Source organism: Trematomus bernacchii, unplaced genomic scaffold (assembly GCF_902827165.1).
Source record: "Trematomus bernacchii unplaced genomic scaffold, fTreBer1.1, whole genome shotgun sequence".
NCBI classification, from domain to species: Eukaryota; Metazoa; Chordata; class Actinopteri; order Perciformes; family Nototheniidae; genus Trematomus; species Trematomus bernacchii.
In genome coordinates, this window is record NW_022988043.1 from 2,446,726 (window position 1) to 2,468,749 (window position 22,024).

The window sequence follows — 22,024 nt, forward strand, 5'->3', positions numbered from 1 at the left end:
AGGGAGACATGGAGTTAGCCCTGGAGAGCTATGATGTGTGTGTAGGTCTGTTGCAGAGCAAACCGAAGACTCCTGAAGGGAAACATTACACCATCAGACTGCCTAACCTACGTGTAGACGCAGCGATCTCTGTGGAGGAGGTCAGTGCAATGGCTGACAAACCACCTTACTTCCATCAATATGACCACTCATTTCCAACATAGTATAATATAATAATATAAAAAGTGTTTTAAAGTCTAACTTTAATATAGAAAAAAAATATTAGCAGTACTTAAGTCGATTTGCAATTATTTAAAAAAATGTGTATTATGCTCAATCATACAAATAATTAAAGGGGACCTATCATGCAAAATGCACTTTGTGATGTCTTTTATACATAAATATGTGTCCCCGGTGCGTCGGGGAACTCACGCAGTGTCAGAAAATAAAACCCTCTCTCTTTTCCTCCGTACCCAAATCTTTTAAAAACGGGTGTACAACGAGCGGATACAGATTCCATCCGAACTGACGTCAAATCGGCAGCGGACCCACAGAAAGTTGCTATCAGAAACAATGCCTTACGTGTTTTGGACGTCTTTGTTTACATTAGCAAGCCTCGCTAACACTCAGAGCTAACCTGTACTGTAGAGCACATGTGTTTTAAAAAGCAGGAAATAAAAAAAGAACTCACCTTGTGATAAAAGCGCAAGAGAAAAAGCATTTGAGCTCCATACTATTTCAGAAATAATCCTTGACGTGGTTTAAACAGGATGGCGTTTTATCACAGCAGAATTTAACTTTATCTCTGGTAGAATTCTGATCAGGCATTAGCTCCGCCTCCTCTTCTTCTTTTTTTTCAAGCTGAGGACACAAAATCTGCGTTTCTCTAACAGGGCTGCAAAAGAGGGGTTTGAGCAGTATGAGGGATGGCTACAATGGGTGATCTGTTTGGTATTTTGAAAAAAATACTTCACAGACATGTTTTATATAGGTATGGCCCTACAATATATTTTTCAAATATAGCATGATAGGTCCACTTTAAATAAAAAAACACAGCTTGTGTTTTTTTCCCCGTTTGATTTTTAAGCACGAGTGTAAATTATTAAATAGATACAAGTCCCTTGATTATCTTGTCGCTGTTTTGACTGTTTTTTCTCTTTTTGGTTTCGTCTATCCCCATGGACAGATTGACAAGAGGCTGAAGTCTCTGGAGCGTTGTCAGTCTTTGGAGGAGATCCAGCGTCTCTTTGAGTCTGCAGACTTTGATTCTGTGGTGCGCCTGCTGCAGCCCACCCTTAATTACGGCGGCAGGAGTAAACCTCTGGAGTTTGTGAGCTCAGCACCAGAGCGGCCTGCTCAGCTGATGCTGCTGCAGGTTAGATCCTCTACATCAGTATCCATTGAACCTGGTAGATCTTTTGAAATGTGTGATAATTGACACTTCTTCCCTGAATTTGAACTCTAGGACTCGCTGTTGAAGCTTGAGGACTACCAGCAGTGTTTGGAGTACAGCGAGCTAGCTTTGAATGAAGCCCTGCAGCAGCTCAACTCTGCTCCTAACAACTCGTCCCCCAGTAAGGAGGAGTGGGTCAGTACCATCGGGAAGCTGCTGGACGGCACCGAGGTCTGCTTCATCAAAGACTCAGAGATTCTAAGCAATATCCCTCACCTCTCCAGTATGGCTCGACTGGCAAACAATCTCATTCAGGTACAAAGGGAGCCAAAGCCAAAAAACATTTTAATTTGACACTATGAGTAGAAACTGATCAGCCTCTTTGGAATTGTAATCTGTTGTTTGTGTGTTTTCAGCTGATTGACATGAGCATGAACATTTCCGACGATCCCAAGGACCCTTATTTCTTCTCGGTCCTGCCTTGGATTATCCTGTATCGCATTATCAAACATGAGGAGGCTGCTTTCGACTGCATGCTTCGACAGCATATCCCTGTGGGGGATGATGAAGGTTTGTTGTCGTCTTGTTTTTAATCCCTTTACTTTTCCCCTAGTAGTTGTTACACCGAGTGACCCTTTCAAGTCTCATTTTCAGAGAACTCAGACACTCCCATGCTGCCCTCCTCCCTGATGCTGCTGAACACGGCCCATGAGTATCTCGGCCGTCGCTCCATGTGCTGCAACTCAGACGGCGCACTGCTCAAATTCTATGCAAGTGTATTTATAGACTTCTCTCTACACATACTATACTACCACCAAGGTGATATGTGAATGCACAGCTTGAGAACATGGTTGCGGTACATTCCTGCTAGTACATTTTTAAATAATCTAAATTAAGCCCTGAAAAATGTCTTTGTGATAGTGTGACTAGAATAATTTGTATGTACTACTTTGACCGGGTGTTTTTTCTTTATGTTTTGTAAAGGTTCAAGTTTTGAAAAAAGAGGTTGCAGCCTCTTCCAGCACTGCGTCTCACCCCTACAAAGAAGAGTTGGAGATGGCCCTGGAGCAGTCCCTTTTCTGCCTATATGCTTACCCCAGTAAGAAGAGCAAGGCCCGCTACCTTGAGGATCATTCGTCTCCACAGGTCACTCACTCACATGCTCCTAAACTTCTCTCTGGTCATACATTTGATTTTATATATATATATCATCATTTTCTCATGCTGCTTGGAGATTCTTTTGAATTACAAAATGCAAAAATCAAATACAGCTCAGCTTGTTGTTCTTAAACCAAAGTATTATGTAATCTAAAATGGCTGCTATAAAGATAAAAGACAAATGGTGTTGAAGAGGCGGTGAAATAGTGAGGAGGTGGTGAAAATGGCGCATGGCTTTGACTAATTGGTATGATTTCTCACATGTATTGTCAAAAAGAGATTTGAGAGACTGCCAATGACGCAATCATTTGCCCTCGTTGACCCTCACTCACAGAGGACGTCTGCATTTTCCATTAATGTTTTGTAGGCTTGTATGGTTAGTACGCCTGGGGTCAATTGAGGGGGTCAAATGGCATTAATGACGAAAAAGCATTAGTGAGAAATGTAAAAAAAACATTGGATCAACCTGCAGCACTCCACCCACTGTTGTTCAGCAAAATATAAATCTATCGTTGTTCACCTTTTTGAGATCATATCGACCCCAAAGATTATTTTTGAATAGCTACATTATAACTCTTAAATAAGAATTCCACTCCTTTATTACCTCATGCATTCTGAAGCTTTGTGGATACAGCCCCATGTCTCTTGTATTTTTGTAATGCACGTGTCCAGCCACAAGGGGGGTGTCATTGCCACAGTTCTTGTAATAGTGCTACTGACTGTAGTTATGCAACATCACAGGGCAAGAGGAGCGTCCCCAGAAAACCTCCATACCACTTAATTTCTCTTGTCTGTTGCTCTCTAACACAATGCATGTTGACACTAATGCTTTTCTGTTGACTGAATCTGTTTTGCAGGTTGAGCTGCTGTGGTGTGATGCCCTCTTCATGTTCCAGTATTTCAAACCTAAGTCACTGCCTGAGTTTGACAGCTATAAGACAAGCACAGTGTCTGCTGAATTGGCCAATCTGCTGAGGAGGTTCGCTGGTATCGCCCCAACAAGCGACACCCCCGTCCTCACCATGGATGAAGTGGCAGCCTACATTGAGGGCATGGCAGAAAAGGTCAGTTTGTGAGGCCACACTGACTGGAGACACCAGTGACTCAGACAGGCTAAAGAGGGCTGAGTTCTGCTCTGTCTCTGTGCCTGTCATTCCTTCAGCTTCATTTGCAGGCTTGTCCCTAAGAATCATGGTTATTAAAGTCATGTTTAATTTATATATTTTTCAGGCCCCTTGTCTTCCTGAGGGTAGTGCTCCTGCTCCTCCAATCATCGATGAGATGTTCTACCTGCTGGCTGATTACCATTTCAAGAACAAGGAGCAGTCCAAAGCCATCAAGTTCTACATGCATGACATATGCGTGTGTCCCAACAGGTAGCTCTTTTCTTTACTTTAGTGTCACAAAGCATCTATGTGTTATGAATACAGGAGAAACCAATTATAGTGATCACAGTTACAGTTATCAACCACTGCTGTGGATCCATAAGCTTGAAACAGAATACATCCTGTTTTTATTCATTTCCGAAAAGTCATTAAGCTGTCGTATAACAGTGTTACGGTACGTCCACACGGCAGCGTCGCGTTGAAGCTTGCCGGTGGGCGTGTCTGGCGTGCGACCAACAACCAATCACATTAATCTCCCGCCCCGGACACACAAGCACGCGGTTTGATTGGCTAGAGCTTGTACTGGCATATGATTTGATTGGCTGGCGCTTCCAACGATGCTTGAAAAGTTGAACTTTTCTCAACTTTCGAAGCGAGCAACGGAGGCAAAGCGACGCGACGGAACCACAATGCAGTTCGGCAAAGCGTGACGTTACCCCATTCAAAGTGAATGGAAAGCGTCTCCGTTGAAGCTGCCGTGTGGACGTACCGTTAGTTCCTTTAAGGACAAAATATACATTAATTTTTTTTTTTTAACTACGGTAATAAATAAATGAAAGATAACGCTCTTAATTTAAGAAGGCCCCTAGCGAAAGAGCAGGCAGAAGAACTGGCAGCGAGCCAGTAAATACCAAAGCAGTCTGTTCCATTACCTTCTTATCATATTAAAATATGATAATCTGCATGATATTTTATTAAAACCAAAAAAATATTTGTTAAATAATCATACGGGTAAAGTGATCAATTTGATCCAGACTTGAACACTATAAGCGGTTTCCACTGTATTAGCAAATGTGTGTCTTGTATTTTACAAAAACAGTACAGATACATACTACAGATCTTTTACTAAAAGCAAACATTTCTCCTCAGGTTTGACTCCTGGGCCGGAATGGCTTTAGCTCGGGCCAGCCGTATTCAGGAAAAGCTCAACTCCAATGAGCTGAAAAGTGATGTTCCTATATGGAAACACTCTCAGGCAGTGCTTCACTGCTTTAAGAGGGCCCTGGAAATAGACAGCTCCAACCTGTCTCTGTGGATCGAGTACGGCACCATTTCATATTCGCTGCATACATTTGCTTCTCGTCAGCTCAAGCAGTGGCGCAACGAGCTTCCCCCAGAGGTGGTTAAACAGGTGAGACATGTTAACAGAGGTGTCCTGTTCCTCATCTGTAGTCACTTGTCAGTTTTTGTTGAGTTTTAATGTCAAATGTTCCTTGTGTGAGCTTAACAGATGCCACATTCTGTCAGTTTTGCCTGTTCCACATGTGAATTTGTTGTAACATAAATGGATCTGTCGCCTTCATCTAAATAACTCATCAAGGTTCAAACGTGTGTTTGTGTGTGTGTGTGTGTGTTTGTATTCAGATGGAAGAAAGGAGAGACTCCATGTTGGAAACAGCCTCCCAGTGTTTCCAGGGAGCTTCCCGTTGTGAGGGTGACAGTGATGAAGAAGAGTGGCTCATTCACTACATGCTCGGGAAGATAGCAGAGAAACGCAAACAGTCTCCAGTGGAATATCTGCAGCTTTACAAAAAGGTAAACAACTTCAGGTTATAACCTTAAGTTCTGTTTCATTCCCTCCTGACTGTCAGTGGCATTAAACAATGAGGACAAGACGCTTTGTTCTCTGCACAGGTCAAAATCTGATATAAAGAAGTCATGTGGATGACATGTAGGCTCTGGCATGGCCTCTCTGATCTTATCGCTGTTAGCCTGCCAGCTACCGCTGGTTAATCTCTCCATAAGATCTATGCTATGCTTGCAGGTGTAGGCAGGCACGTTCTGTGTTGTTTAGGGTTTGTCATTCTGCCCGAGATTGTATGGGTGCAGTGCAACTGTTGTGCAAAATAACTGGGTCAATATATTATGTTTTATGATACATTCTTTTGAATGTTCATTCCTTCTGGGGTCCAATAAAACGTGTCAGCTGGAACCTGTGTTAAAATGTAACTCAAGATCTTAAAAAATAGCTGGAAGAATACGGCTATCACACAGCTAAAATACAAAAGCATAAGGTTCAGGGAGGTTTTCTTAGGTGAGTGAGTATAATTTATAGAATTCAGTCTGATAGGAAGAAACAATTACATTTAATAGATACTTTTCTTGGTGGTTAACATCAGATAAATGATAACCGTAGAAAAAGTAATTTCAAAAATCTTTTGGTATGAAGTTGACTGAAGCCATTTATTAAGCTCTATTAAGAGTCGTTTCATAACCCGCCTACAGAAACAAAGGCCGCTGCCCTTCCACCCTCGCAAGATGTATTTTTTTCCTGGAGAGAACAATGCATGGAGTTAGTCATTGCTTTGTTGTTGTGATTAGATCAGAGGAGGCACATGAACCTGTATGAAACCCGGTGTCATGGAGGTCAGCAGAGGATGAGGGGGGCAGTGTGAACACAGGGAACCATGATGCCAGCACACATGGCCGTTTTCTACTCCTTACTGCACGCCTTCCCTCCATTTTACCTTAACAGATGATTGTGTCGGGTTGGTGACTCTCCTTTTTATATCTCTAGGCAGCACACTATCTGCATGAGGAAGCTGCAAGGTACCCCCGGAAAATCCACTACCATAATCCTCCTGACCTGGCCATGGAAGCCCTGGAGGTAAACTACCTGTCGCCGGTGGATCAAACGCTTTGTCACATTGATTGTGTTATGTAAGATAGCTGTTTAAAGCATTCACATTTACGCCTTTTTCACGTCTTATTTCTCATTTCTGTCTTCCAGTTGCATTTCCGTCTCAGTGCCACCACCCTTAAACTATTGGAGGGTGAAGTGTCTGATCTGGACCACGAGCTGTTTTTCAATTTGTTGGTAGAGGCCGCTACCGGGGCATTTGCCAGGGCGGAAGAGAAGAGTATGCCGAGCATGCCTAGGTCCCTTGAAAAGTAAGATAGAAATATAACCAAGCAGCAATCACACAAACACTGCAAAACCATAATTCACATTGTTGTTGATTGGAACTTGATTTTTTTTGCAGGGAGAAACCCCCCTCCATGACGGATGAAGACTTTAATTGCTCGTCAGTTTGCACAGGGAACGTCCAGAGCCCCTCCCGTCCATCCGCTGCCACCCCAGGTCTGACATCCCCTCCTTACGTGGCCACGCCGTTTGACCATGATTACGCCAAACGCAAAACACTCCGACGGCAGCAGTGGCAGCAGCAGCGGCATGAGGAGCAGCAGGCCGATGGTACAGTCCCAGTCCTAGGCACTGTCTCTGGGGTGGGGCTCTCTGCCCTTTCTGCACTGGGACAGGAAGCCCATTGGGGAGTGCTCAGATTGCTAATCACCATGCTTAATGGTTTTGGTTTCAGTTACTATGATCCCTATGCACTGGGTGATTGGGATGTGGTGAAATGGGCAATATGGCTACTGATTATTTCACTCTTTTCTTTGCCTGACAAATCAGCAGTATTGAAACGAATGATTGAGTGTGTCTTTGTGCGTGCGTGTGAGTGTGTGTGCGCTGAAGAAACCATTTCTTGTTGCTGCTTTTATTTCTGGTCCTATTTTCTCTTCTTACCAATCATCTTGCCTCTCCTAATATTCTACAATTTTGCTTTGTTACAACTTCCTTAAGCCTATAGCTTCACCGAGACATGCCTGCTAATTCTTTATGATCCTGATTTGTTGCTTCCCTGTGTGTTGGTTCAACAGAGTGGTTTGCATTGTCAGAGATCTAATCCTGTGCTCATTATAACCAGGTCTTTTTTTTTACACTGATTACATAATTATTAGCAAGCACATGCATTATTATTCTAATCACTTTTCAATCAGATCATTTATTGAGATGAAGATCTGCTTTGCAAATTAACCTTAAGTACAACAGACAAATCAACAACAGATGAAACATACAACAAACTAGCAAGCCAGCCATGCCCAAGCAAACATTTGGAACAACTACAGACAAAAACATCCAAATGTAAAAGTTTGAATTCATGCAACGAGATGTTTGTTCAAAAAAAGTGAGGCACTTTACAAGTTGTGATAAACAGGAACGTTTTCAGTCCCCACTATAAAGGCAGGATGTGAAAATATAAAATGTGTGTTTTTGAAAAACACATAAAGACGGAGATTATCATGCAGTAATGACTTGTACATTAGTGCTTTCAGTAATTCGGTAATGTACATCTTGTTCAGAGTTTGAACAGTGATAAATATAACTGACCTTTTTGTTCAAGCACATTGATTATCTTGTATGTCGACTCTTGTAATTGCAGTCATGCAATGATAATTGTCTTGTCAAATTTCAGAGAAGACACTTCATAGAATGTTTTTAAAATAGCAAACAGCCATGTACATGCACAGTTAGTTAAAGCAGCCTGGACTTACATTTCAGGAATTGAAAGTCAACGTTTTTTTTTTAGTTCCTACCCTGGCAATTAAGTGTGAACCAGAAACCAAAATAATGTTTGGAAGGAACAGTTCTCACTATTCTTTACATATGACAAAAACAGACATCCCCTCCCCATGTGTCATCTTTAGCCTGAATGTGCAAATAACGCAGCCATATTGCCCATGTTGCCAGTTTTGTCACCCTTTCCAGATTCCTTCCTACCTACCTACCTGCCTGCTACCTCTTTGCCTGCTTGCTTTTACCACCTGCTTTGCCATTTATATGCATGTAGTTCTAACAGGGTGAATGTCTTCACGACCGGATAACGTCAGTCTTTTATCACACTTCACTTAATTGTCTGGTGTGTCACATGTGATTTGAGTTTGGTGTGGGCTTAACTTGACCGAAAAAGTCTTTTAGATATTTCAAAAATCTCTCCTTCATCATGTGTTTGCTATTTTCCACTAATTTGCTATAATTTCCAATTATGACCAATTAGTGTGAAAATGTCAATTCAAGGAGAATGTGGCTGGCCTATAATTGGCAGTCAGAAAATCCTCCACCATGCACATGTTTACTTGAAAGTGCCAACTTTTTCTGGCTTGAGTGCTGCTTAAAGGTGACAACGAGAGTGCAGGACCTGATTCAGACATGCGTTTATCTTCTCATTATCTGGTGAAATGCATTCAAGATCTCCTGGTCATCATGTGCACTGTTGATGTTTTCTTTCTTTTGTGCTGTACAATTGACGGTAAAGCAAGAGATCAGTTATTGAGTAAAATTGCATTTTCAAGACTCGTAGGTCTTCACTGCTTTGCCAAAGATGCAGCAGGTCGATCCACGGATCATTTCACAGGCCTTACTTTTTCATTTTGGGATGAAATATTGCTCTTTAGACACACTTGATACATTCCTAACACTTGCACTCATACTGTGAATGTTTGTGTCTGAATCAGGTTCTACATTTTCAAGGGGATTACATCTGTATTCAGTTTTCATAACGACAAATTATGGATTTTTAAGGAAAATTGCAGACATTTAAAAATATAAATTCTAAGATAACGGCTTTTCTTGATTATATTTTAAAACCAGCTCCCCATATCTTCAACAGCCTCACCAGAGTTTGACCATGATTACTGCCTGCCCAGGTCTTCAATGTGGCTGGCTTCCCTGAATGGTACTGCTCTTCAAACCAACAAAACTCTTTAAGAGGAGATGTTTTAACCCTAAATGAAGTGCATTCTAGCGGGAAGTGTTCAGTTTTCACAAACCTTACAGTACCATAGTAACTTCTCCTGTTAGCTGATGACTGTGAATCCTTTGAAAAGCCCCTTGTGTGCAATAGTCACTGAAATAGCAAAAGCTTATTGCCCTTCTGATTGTGTTAGTAACAGTTCCCTGCCAAGGATTTTTTTTTGCTGAGGTTTCACAACATGGCAATTAAGAGGAATGCTGGCATTTTGGTTTTGGACCTCTAACAAAAACAAACCATCTCTCTTTTATAACAATGTGTCATTAGGGATGCACTAATAAGGATTTGTGGCTAATGACCTATTTGTGTTTCAAAATGATATTTATTTCTCCCCCACACACACACACACACACATTATAACAGGACATTTTTGGCATTTAAAAACAGCTTGAAAAAGACCTATACAGCATGCTGTTAAATTATTCTATTACACATTTTGGATAATTGGTTAAAACTCATACAATACAGTAATCTTAACTGAATCTATAAAAGATTGTCCCACCTGAAAAAAAGAAAAACCCCCACTTTTTAGAAAGAAAAAACACAATTATAATTATATTTTGTAATGCTATCCTGAAAAGATGTACTAATATGTCTCGATCTGGGTCCATGCGACTGGCGGCATGACCCATGATGTGTTTTTGTTCTGGCAGAGCGCAGTCAGGACAGTGAAGTGGTGATTCTCTCTGACTCCAACTCCACCCAGGATGCCTTCACTGACCCCGCCAGCTCCCAGGACAGCAGCCACAAACCTGCTTCTGGGAAAGTCAGCTCCTCGTCATCAGAGAGTACGACCCCAGTGAAGGACGGGCAGTTTGCATCTGAGGACACAGGTGCGCTTGGACTTGAAATGACTTATTTCTTTATGGCTGCATTTACCTTTACATATTTTAGCTGAATGTAATGAATGTATACAACAATGTCATAGTCAGATGTGGTGTTCTGATGTTTACATTCTCGACATTACAGGTTCAGTTAATAACGTTTTATATTAATTATTTTGTATCATAACTGTCACTGTATCCTCACAGTATATGAGACAGATCATCTGTGGACAGCTTCCTCTCTCTCCTGTTATTGCTCTTCATGGCATTTGCAAGATTCCATTGCGCTCAAATAAAAAATAACCAATCAGATCAAAGGAGAGTCCATCCCACTCAATCAATGCGTTAAAGGGCCCTGTTTGGCTTTTTTGCGGTTTTCCTTTTCCCTTAGGTTTTTGTGCATGTAAATGTTCTGCAAAGGCTAAAATCCCAAAGTTCCCCTCCCACATTCAGAAACGACACAAAGGCAATCACCACCCCCACTGACAAGAGCTTACTTTCTCTTTTTAAAGTTAGTTATTTAAACACTCATCTGCTCTCATTGGTCCTTTTCCTCCAGGCATGGGGACACCTTGCAAATGCCATAGCAAGCAATAAGAGGAGGCTCAGGATATAATGACAGTTTGGGGAAATATGATGACGGGTTATTTTATAAAGGTTAACAAATGACCTTTTAAAGCAAGCAGAAAACTGATCTAACATGCACAACTCTGGATTAAAGTCCTAAAGTCTTTGCTTTTAAATCTTTAGCATCACATAGAGATCACTCTGGCATCCAGACGGAAGAGAAAGTTATCCAGGAAGTGGTAGAAGCCGTGGTGGTGACACTCCCCGAGTCTTCAGCCTCCAAGGTCTCAGCAGACCCTGGTCCCCATCCTCTGCCCATCCCAGCGACCCCTCCAAAGCCATCCCACTCTCAACAAGCTGCTCCTCAGACCCCAGCCAGTGAGGGGAAGAGGAAGCCAGAGCCCCCCCTCGAGGTGATCGAGGTGCCCAAGGCCCTGCCCACAGATCGTGGCGACCAGAGACGAATGCTGGTGGAAATGTGCGTCGCATCTCTCTTCCTCTGCCTCGGCCGCTTCCCTCAGCACTACAAGAGTCTGTACCGCCTGGCATTCTTCTACCACAACAGCAAGGCCCATCAGGTCAGTGTACCCCTGTTAACGGATTACACAAGTCCGCTTTCATTGCATTTAAAGGCCAAGTCATCCATTAAACCTAAGTCATACACCCTATAATCACTATCCCCTCTCATTAATGCTGACATTTACAGAAGATTGGGTTTGCTAAGAATTGCTTCAATTTCCTCAATTGACATGGACCTTTTGGATTCATTATTTCAGTGTCAAGTATATCAGAGTTTTCTTCCCCCCCCCATTGGATTCTCTTGTGAGTCTGTTCACTCTGCAGTAACGCAGGAGTTGCTGAAACAGCCTGTGTTGGCTGTGAGGCTCGGTGGGCAGAGGTGTGCGTGGGTGGCAGCGCAGTGCTCTCTCAGCCAGTTTGGCACAGAGACGTGGCGTTGAGCTTTCCTCTGGTGGCATCCTTCTGTCAGCACTCCATTAGTCCAACCTTTTTAATACAGCCTTTGTCCTCACTCAATAAGGGTGGATTGGGAATGGAAAATGTTTTTTTTTATGTTATGTAATATGCTCATCTCACCGCAGAGTACTGTGTGTGTCACAGCATGGTTTTCATTATTTGCTACAAGACTAAAAAAACGTTACATTTGTAGATGGATAGATATGTAGATAGATAGATGGATATATATATACTTTATTGATCCCAATTTAGAAAATTATTTGGTTACAGAACCAAGCATCAGTGTGTTCAGACATTAAAATTAAAATACTTAAAAAAGTGGAATAGAAGAACAAAAAATAAAATGTAAAATATTATATCAAATATAAACAGTATAAATGTGTTTATTATATTATGAACAGATCGAAGGTAAAGATTACTCCCTTGAGAATTAATGAGATGCAGATAACCTTTTGATAGAGGCTTACACAGGTGGTAAGGTTTCCCTCTGTTGTTGCCCCCAGTGGAGTTATCAGCTGCCTGGATCAAAGAAAAAGCTGTGGCTCGATGACACAGTCAGTTGATTTGATGCTGATGACACACGTTGTGTAGCTGCCCTCACAACCCAACACATCCAGTGTTAAAAGCCTCTGTGCCCCTTTTGTTCTCAGGAAAACCCGCTCCCGCTCACATTGACTGGCCAGCTCTATCCTCCATGGAGTGAGAGGGAGCCTGTAATGTTATCCTATAGCCTACTGGGTCTGTGAAAGATAACATGAAGTGGCATTAGTGTGCTATCTTTTCCAACAGGGCACTTGCGTAGACACTGATTTGTGAGTCATCACACTGTGAAAAGGGGGTCTGACTTTCCCTGATTGCAAATTAGCCTAATTTTCCCTTTTTTTCTTTTTGGCGAGATGTTAATTCAGCATGCAAATATAGTCCATCAATCTATTCATATAACAAAGGGTATCCCCTTGGTTCTGTCATTAGGAATGATGTTGTGCGTGTAAATAAATGTACATTCAAACGTATGTGTTTTTCACATTTATTTCTCTCCTCAGAACCTACAGTGGGCCCGAGATGTGTTGCTAGGAAGCAGTGTCCCATGGCAACAGCTGAAGCACATGCCAGCACAAGGACTTTTCTGTGAAAGAAACAAGACAAACCTGTTCAATGTAAGTCAGTTCACTGCGATCACCAAGCATGTTTCCTTCTCCCTCCTCTCTGTCAAACTGTCAACACATTGCTCAAAACATTTGAGAGAAACCTGAACTGGAGTTATTGGCATTCCTCTATGCCAGGGGTGGGGAACCTTTTTCCTCTCAAGGGCCATTTCAATTTTTTCAACATCCTCCGAGGGCCGTACAAATTATTGACCTCTGCTTAAAAATACTAAAATCACAGCCCATTCATTTGGCCTTTCTTTCATGCTGTGCAAAGAAAAAGCAACCTCTTAATCCAGATATGGACACAAGATGTGTGCAAATGTATTTAGTTTCCTATCCATGTGGACATGATTTAAGTGGGGGGGGGGGACCTAACCTCCTCTAGGATTTTTTCTTTTAAATGTTGAAGTTAAAAGCATCAATCTGGTGCACTGTGAGAGCAACATTAGCAGATCTATGGATACATCTCTCAACATCCATATGAAACAGAACTGTAAGCAGATTTTATTTTTATTTATGGATATTTTACAAATCACTCTCCTTTCAAACTGTATTCTTGAACTTTTTTTTACTGTCATATAGTATGTTATACCTGTTTACTTTATTCTCTTATTTTTTTATAACTATAATGATCATATAAAGATGTGCCTTTACCTCACTGGTTGTAGAAAAAGCTTCTTATATTCGTTAGCATAGCTAGCTAACCAGATGCTAATAACAACAAAGTTATTGACTGTATGATCAGTATGACAGATGAACAGATCGCCACTGGGCTTTCAACTAAAGACACAGCCACGCAAAAACTGCGGCATGTGTACGGCTCCTTATGGGTACTGCAATTTGTGAAGTGCCGGAGCGACGTTCTGGTGCTCTCCGTCAGAACTACACCCCTGTCAGACAAGACATATACCACGTGATGACACGTTAGGCTCGTGTTGTGTTCAAGGACCCTGACCTTGGCCAGGAAAAACAGGCACTCGCTTGTTTAATTATTTTGCGGTCTAGATTTCTTTAATTTTTTTGCTTGTGTTTATAAATTACATCGAGGGCCGTACCAAATGGTCTCGCGGTCCGTATACGGCCCGGAGGCCGGAGGTTCCCCACCCCTGCTCTATGCAATCAACAAAAAATGATTATGATCCCATTAAAATAAAATGACAAAAAAAACAAAAACAAAGTCGCTTGATGTTTTTCAGCAACTGACTTTCAAAGTGAAAGTCCTATTTTCTTTAATGAATACTATATTATTTAAAGCTAAAAAATTAAATATTGACACAATGCCCTTTTGTAGTGTATCGGCAAATTAAGTCTTGCTCCAGAAGCAATTATAATCAGCATTATTGTCACCTGAGCTAAGCAATCGTTGCTGGGTAAATGTGTTGAGACCACTGGATCTTTGTAATAGTTTATCTGTGATTTTATTACAGTGCAGTAATAAATCAGTGGGAACACAGCCTTTGGGTTGGCCGTCTAATGACTAAAGGTCGACATACTTTTTGAACTTGTTATGCCATGTTTAGTATAAATAGAGTTCAAGGTATCCCGCGATGTAAACAAAGCATTCTTGTTGTTACTTCAGTCAAACAGCATCTCCAGCTGAGTACCGCCTACATTAGTCTACCCCACAACCCTACTGGTTCTATTTGAGACATTTCTGTCCATAATTGATAATTGTCACTAGGTGAAAATAATATTATATCTCTCGGTTGGCTAAAGTAATTTACTTCATGGTGTCCCAGTTATGTTTAAGTGGTTTATGTCACTTCTGCTTTGGATTTAAACAAAACATCCTGTTGGAAATATACAAAATACCTTTCTCACAAACACAGAGATTAGTTCATACAATAACGTGCCTGTAAAATACTTGTGTATGTGTCGTGTTTTTACTCTCAAGTTTAGCCTCATCATAGTAAACAACTGCACAGTAGCAGCTAATGCAGCCTCCCAGAGGGAAACCTGTGAAGCGCTGAAGTGTGTCCTCACGTTTGTGACTAATGAGCTGTCTGCATGTTGGCTGGGAGCGAATGATTGCCGTTCTGCAGTTGTGGTTTACCCTATTCACACACATTATTCACATAGTTCAATAGGATGCACAGAAATCAGCCCTAAATATGAATCACTAGATACATGGTGCTCTGAGGAGAGTGCTAAATGATCTGCTTCTCAGAATTACAAGGCCTCTGCTGTTATCCAGTGGAGGAGATTACTGTCTGAATCTGTCATCTGTCACGCATGTCAGATGATTTTACTCTTTTTACTTGAAGCAGATATTATGTCTTGTCAATGTGGGCCGAAAATGGCTTACTTTTTTATTTGTTCCTGTCAAAGCCTAAATGCTCAGACTCTCCTTACCAAGCAGATGATACAAACAGTTTGTCACATCATCTTAATGTCACAAATAAGTCACTTGTCAGGGTATATTTTGGTGGGGAACATTATTTTGGACATAGTGGATTGAATAGGTTATCGAGTCAAATGTGGCCTTTGGGAACAGACTGCAGAAGCGATGCGGGCCAAGTCGGAGCTGGAGGTTAGCTCCGCATCGCTCTGGCTCCCACTGGGCTCTCACAGAGCTCCTTCTGGAGGTAAACCTGCCACCCTGGCATACCAACTGTTGGAGCTTTATTGTTCCCTTCAAACGAAGCCCTCTCTCTAGCACAGGAAAACACAAACATTTCTAAATGGCTGTTTTTAACGAGTCTATGAGTTCTAAGCAGCTATAACATTAACGAAAATGTTCGGAATGAACATTATATAGCTTTGATTTCCACCATTTATTTTGTTAGCTTCATTAAAGCAACAGCAGTGGAGGTAATTTCACTCGTAAATGGATAGAAAGGCATTGTTCAGCACACAGTTGTTCCCAGGTAGAGGTGGATTTTGAACAAACAGCCTTCAAGCCAGCCTTTCAAAGCTGTGTACTTTTGACAAGTCAATTTCAGCCGACAGCTGCGTTCTAACCAGACTAATCACTCTGCGCTAGTGTTTTATAGACTTATTGTTTGTGCTTGAGTCATCTCTCCAGTGACAGAATAACCAGCAAGAGGGGATTGCCCCAAATTGAAATATTGTTGATCAAATATTAAACATATGGCACCTTGATGCAAAGGAGACTTTCATCTGTGCTTCAATGAGCCTGTTGGTGAATGCTGAGTTCTGCTAATGTAGGTCATCATGGCCTACATTTCCTGTTCATTTGGCTGGGCTACATTAATTGGAGTCTGCGTAAAGTAACCTATATATCGCTGTTCAGGAATGATCCAGATAAGCTTGTGTTGCATAATTCATCGCTGTGGTTGTCAGCATGAGGCCAAATGGACTCTGTGCTTTTTTAACGCAGATTTCCATACCGGCTCCTACTTATTTATTTATCTCATTGTTTGTATTTTAAATGTAATTTTAGGGCGTCTTTTATTGGTGTGTGTTTTTACAGAGTTCGTGAGCCTCTAACCTAAGACCATTTTTCTGAATCTCAGATCACTTTGATAATAGTTATGTAGTTGTAAATATAATTAGTAACTGAGTCACATTCTATAACTATATGTTATTCATGCACTGACATTTGTATTGTGAGACTAGGGCATTTGGACTTGCTGCTTGCTTTGGCCCTTACTGGCTGTTTGACATTTAAAATGATGGTGTATATTTATATGTTCAGGTTAAGAGGTCTCAGACTCGTACTACTTTACTCAATGCTTCAGCTGCCTGTACTGGAGCTCTCGATAATGCACGGAATAAATCCAGCATTTTGTTTTTCATGAAATAATTATAATTGCTATTTTAGGAAGGGTTGTCCCGAGTAACCTTTTTCGGTTTCTGGGGCTTTGGTAGCGAATTTTCAAATCTTACACTGCATCGCACTGATAATCTTTATTTGTACTGCTCTTCAACAGGTTATAACTTCATAGAACCAAGTAAAAAAAAATAAAAAATTGTATCAATAGCATAGTGTCGTAGCAGAGCAACCTCATTGGTGATTTTTACGATTCACAAAAAAACCCAAATCAATGTGTATCCATGATCTTGTAGTAAAAACATCCAGTCATTTATTCCAGTATCAGTAAATGTAGCCAACACTTCCAAACCCTTCATAACCATCTGCTCCATCACAAGCACACAGTGTACCTGGCACACACTACACAGAGTCTGAGGATCAGGTACTAACACGCTGTGCTCCATGTATTTTGGCTGTTGGCAGACATTTCTACGATTTTATTAAATTCTTGTCTGTTATTGGCGACGTAACACAGCAAAATAAGGATCATGTTATTTTATAGTCATGTTATTTTTATTAAGTGTTATTCAATTAAAAAAATCCAGAAAGGAAAAACAAAACACAAATGTCGGAATCTTAAAATAAAAAAACAACTATGTACCCAAGAAACTAATATTTCAATAGTCCATCCCTAATTTAAGTGGGCTGGCTATATCTTTTAATAATATTGTGATGTGACATACCCTTTAACCATACATACTCACACTATTGAACAATTATTTTGTATTCTAACATAGTCATCCTTTTCGGTAAATTATTGTAATACAGTTATTGTAACAAAGTATCAGGGCTGAATTTGATGCTTTTGGTTATAATGCTGCTGTAACAATAGAGGCTGCTCAGGACTCCTTCAGAGCGATCGTGAGGAGTCCCTGTGTGTAGCCTCCTCCTCCCCACACACTCATACTCCTGCTTACATATTCTTCCACTCACTCACGCATTCCCTCTCTGCGAAGCTCCAGAGAAAATGGATGTCCTTGTTGCTAAAGAAAAACATAAATCCAGCCTGGTCTTTTAACTTCTCGGAGAACGTGTTTTTAGCCGATACTGTATTTCCATGACAAGCGTACATGTTTGACTTGACTGCTTGAATTTAACGGATCATGCACTTAGGCCTCAGTGTCTTGTATTATTAGGTTAGGAAAGTCTTCTGGAAACAGTGACACTTGTATTGCTCGCCTCGATTTGATGTATGACTCAAACATTTGTGCGTTCAGCTGTAGGTGGAGCTCCACTCAGGAGAACCTTGTTATTTCTTTCTTAGGGGAGGAGTATTGGCCCAATGAATACATCTTGTACATAGTCTGTGTTTTGATTTGCACGTTGGAGGGTTAGGTATGGCTGCCAGTGTGTTTTCCATTGCCTTCTTTTTCTCTGTGTTCACTTGAGCTTGAGATTTTTCAGCAGTTTTTACCCACACTCACACAACAGGAAGCAGGAAAAACAAGGTGTGTTTGCTTAGTATGTTTATGGTGGACAGCTGGAGGGAGTCGACCAGAGTTAAAGGAGAGGAAAGGAAGAAGGTGAGGGCTGTCAGTATTCTGCTGTCTGAGGAAATACTGTGTGTGTGTGTACACACCACAATCGTATCTATTCAACAGCGTTGTTCCTCAGCCTGTGTTTCTGTGGTTACCGTGGGCTGTCCTTTTTTCTCTCAAGTTTTTGTTTAATTTCACTACTGGTTTGCCATCTTCTTGATTCCTCCCAGCACATTGATGTGGTCGCACTGAGTTCATTTTTGAGCCAGTTTATGTTCTCTTGTTCTTTTCCTGTTGCTCCGTCTTCAGGGTGATCACGCACTCCCCCTCCCCCTGACTCTTACTCGCTCTACTCATCTACTCTCTCTGCTGCACTGGTTCTGCTTCCTCATTCTCTCTCTCTCTCTCTCTCTCTCTCTCTCTCTCTCTCTCTCTCTCTCTCTTCGCTCTCCCTCTCTCTCTCATCTCCTCTCCTGTCTCTCTCTCTCTCAGCTGTCTCTCCCCCTCTCTCTCCTCTCTCTCTCTCTCCTGTCCTCTCTCTCTTCTCTCCTCCTCTCCTCACTCTCCTACTTCCTCTCTCTCTCTCTCTCTCTCTCTCTCTCTCTCTCTCTCTCTCTCTCACACTCACTCCTCTGTTTGTGTGTGTAGTGTGTGGGTGTGCACTAAGGGCGGGAGTTTCTCTGCTTGCTTCCGATTGGCTGGCAAAGGCCTACAAGGATTGGCTGTACACTGTGTATAGTGCGGGAGAAAGGAAGGAAGGGAGGAGGGGGGAGAGAACTCCGACAGGCTGGGGTCAGGCAGAGCGGAGATAGAGTGCGTGGGTGTTTTTGTTTTGAGATGGCAGGGTTTGAAAGCAGGAGAGGAACGAGTCGGCTCCTCTGTCAGGGGCACACTGAGCTTACAGGCCCCTCACTCCATCGCTGATTCTCCTCCTGCCGCTCTCCTCTTCTTCTCTTCCTCTTCTGGCAGCTGTGCTTCCCTTTTCTCTTCCCCTTCAGCTCTCGCTGCCCTAGCACCCAAATGCAGCCCACTCCTTGCTCTCCGAGTGTGAGCCTCTTTCAGGGTGGAGGCGCTGCCAGGGCTGCAGGTGCTGCTACCGCCAGCAAGAAGTCTCTAGAGCACTAACACAGGCGCAGGAGAGTAGCTTTCTTAGGTGATGGTGAGTCTCCTTCTCCCTTTCCCTCCAACTTTTGAAAAAATTGCGCAGAAGTTTGTAGGTAATTATTGTGTGATCAGAGTTCCTGTGTCTAGAAGTGTGTTCTACTTGTTTTTGACTAAATGTGTGATACTCTTATTAAATGGCACAGAGCATCCTGTATGTACTGTTGAGGGTCTCAACTGTCTAGATTGCTGCATGTAAACTACAGTAGACTTAAGTAAGATGCACATTTACACCACCCACATGCAAAGTGCTGAATGCATTGCAGGTTACCAGCCATCTTGGATTTTTTGTGTGAATCTTGCCATCTGAAGTTGTTGTTGGCTGATGAAATGCTGATATTGTTGTTACCAGTAAGCTGCAGTAGTGTTTGCCGAGTGTTAAAAGACACATTAACACTCAGTTAGTGCAACTTCCCAGCAGTTAATAAGTTCAACCATGGCTCATATTTTAGACCTGTGCCTTTCTTGCCATTAATGCTGGCATGATAAGATGTTAATAGTAGATGAGGTTAAAAAAGACACCTGGTTGAGGGTTTATTTGGCAAATGTTGTTCAGCATAGAGACATGGTTTTATTTTGGCTCAGTTTGTCACACAAGAAGTAGAGGGACCGACAGAAGTTGGTCTCTTTTGTTTTTTGTCACGTTGCAACAGAACTCCTTCATGTTGATGTTTATAATACAAGAAAAAGTGACTTGGGGAATTAGGATAACTTTACCAGTTACTCTTTTGAACCTAACAATTGTCTGATTATTCTTTCTGTGCCAAAGGACTCTCTTGTCATGTATTTATCTCTCACACACCCCCGCTATGCGTCTTAATCTCTTATCAGTCAGATGTTTTTGCGTAATGTATTGGCAACATCTGCCAGTTCTGTCGCTCTAGTCTAGTGTCAAGCATTGGTTATTTTTTCTCTCACAAAAAAAGGGGATGCTTAAAATCATTGCAGTAAAAAGTCTTACAAATCTGCTTTAGCTGTTGTGTTCAGCATAATCTGTGTAAAGCCATGGCTCTGCTTTCCCTAAACAGATTTGCTGTGGTTGGATGCTTTTCTGACGAAGAACAACTCTCCTCCATTAGAGATGTTTTTAAGTGTGCGGAGCCCACCCCCTCATCATACTTGACCCGTTCCTGTTGGAAGCATTTGCTAATCTGTGCATTGAAAGGTTAAAACCTTTCCAAGCCCTGCCTGATTGCATCATATGATTTATAAATCTTCTCTTTTCACGCAGGCATTGGAACCGTTCACTTGTTCTTTAGAGGTTTGTGTTGACCACTGGAAATGTGGCTGGAGAAGAATACAATTATTTCTAAATGAATCTTAAAAGATGACAACATGAAGTAGCCCCTGTGAAGGAAGTCTTGAATATAAACACAGAGGCTTGTTTTGCCTGGAATGAGTTTATATTACGTGCTCAGGAATGTGATTTGTTTTGATGTGTTTATCTTGCCTCTCTTTCCTGCTTTGTTCGTCTCCGGTGGCTTTGAAAATGTCATCTGACAATCAGGAGCTGTCTGTGAGGAGGAGCTCCCCGGTGCCTTCAGCAGCCGATGGAGCCGCCTCGTTTGTTTTGCTCCATCCTAATATGGTCCTCTTTGTTTTGTCTCAAACACATTTCCTAAGGCCAGAAACCGAACCCTGCGCCATGTGCTATAGTGTACGCCTCCTAGGCCACCATCTGCACTCGTATCAGTAGCTTCAGAGTGAGAAGCGCGCCTCGCTTCACCTGCTGAGAGGACATGTGCTCACAGGAAAGGTGGACTCCTCCATCTTTCTGCAAAGCAGGGCTGTGTTTGTTGGCAGCCAGTCTGCTGGACTGTTGCTCTGCTTGGACAGAGCTGAGCACTAATGAGGCTGCCTATCATGTGTGCCCAGAGAGAAAGCCCCCAGATCCCCCTCCCCCTTTCCACATGGCCATCCAGTCCACTAGATCTCTCCTGCAGCCTTCCCATCCCCTCATTAGAGCTTTCTTGTTTCAATGCCATGTTTTGAACTCCTTTTAATTCCTCTACTTTCTTTTCTTTTCAGTTTTTTCCATCTCTCCCTGTTGATTGTCTGTGTGTGTCATACATTCCCTAGGCCTCTGAAAACCTGGCAACAAAGAGCGCTTGTAAAAACAAAACTTTCAGAATTTCATAAATTAGCCTTTTGGCTTGTTGTCCAGTCAAATGTAAAACAAGTTTAATGGAAGCAGCTCCTCCTATTTGGCCTCCTTGGCCAATTTGAAATAATACTTGGTGAACTTTAAGGCAAAGGCTCCACCAACAAGTGTGTTTGTGCCCAGGATCACCAGCATTTAGTGGAAAACATGATATTTGAGGTCGAACTAACCTCCAGATTCTGCTTCCCCTTTTTCTGTTCTTGTCTCCTTTAGGGCATCTGGCGTATTCCAGTAGATGAGATTGATCGCCCCGGGAGTTTTGCATCTCATATGAACCGATCCATTGTCCTCTTGCTGAAGGTGCTGTTTCAGCTTAAGGATCACGATACTCTGGTGAAAGTGTCTTTCATGCTGCAGAGAACCCCTGACCAGGGAAAGTAAGGACCCACTTCATATGATACTTCTACTTCTGTCATGTATTATGTA

The 22,024-nt window shown here is 42.0% G+C and overlaps 1 protein-coding gene across 6 annotated transcripts in view; it reads left to right on the top strand.

The window, feature by feature from the left end:
* cabin1 (calcineurin binding protein 1) overlaps window positions 1-22,024 on the top strand; it is a 40,983-nt gene that overhangs the window by 4,972 nt on the left and 13,987 nt on the right. For 4 of the 6 annotated variants that reach the window (XM_034117728.1, XM_034117727.1, XM_034117730.1 and 1 more), the window contains exons 15-32: window positions 3-140; window positions 1,166-1,354; window positions 1,445-1,687; window positions 1,789-1,942; window positions 2,027-2,142; window positions 2,357-2,518; window positions 3,388-3,594; window positions 3,761-3,906; window positions 4,786-5,047; window positions 5,281-5,451; window positions 6,434-6,523; window positions 6,647-6,807; window positions 6,900-7,111; window positions 9,369-9,434; window positions 10,163-10,342; window positions 11,084-11,478; window positions 12,919-13,032; window positions 21,812-21,975. In XM_034117728.1, the coding sequence (XP_033973619.1) occupies window positions 3-140; window positions 1,166-1,354; window positions 1,445-1,687; window positions 1,789-1,942; window positions 2,027-2,142; window positions 2,357-2,518; window positions 3,388-3,594; window positions 3,761-3,906; window positions 4,786-5,047; window positions 5,281-5,451; window positions 6,434-6,523; window positions 6,647-6,807; window positions 6,900-7,111; window positions 9,369-9,434; window positions 10,163-10,342; window positions 11,084-11,478; window positions 12,919-13,032; window positions 21,812-21,975 (3,170 nt within the window). The remainder of the gene's footprint in view (window positions 1-2; window positions 141-1,165; window positions 1,355-1,444; window positions 1,688-1,788; window positions 1,943-2,026; window positions 2,143-2,356; window positions 2,519-3,387; window positions 3,595-3,760; window positions 3,907-4,785; window positions 5,048-5,280; window positions 5,452-6,433; window positions 6,524-6,646; window positions 6,808-6,899; window positions 7,112-9,368; window positions 9,435-10,162; window positions 10,343-11,083; window positions 11,479-12,918; window positions 13,033-21,811; window positions 21,976-22,024) is intronic. The other 2 variants (XM_034117732.1, XM_034117731.1) reach the window with 2 other exon arrangements.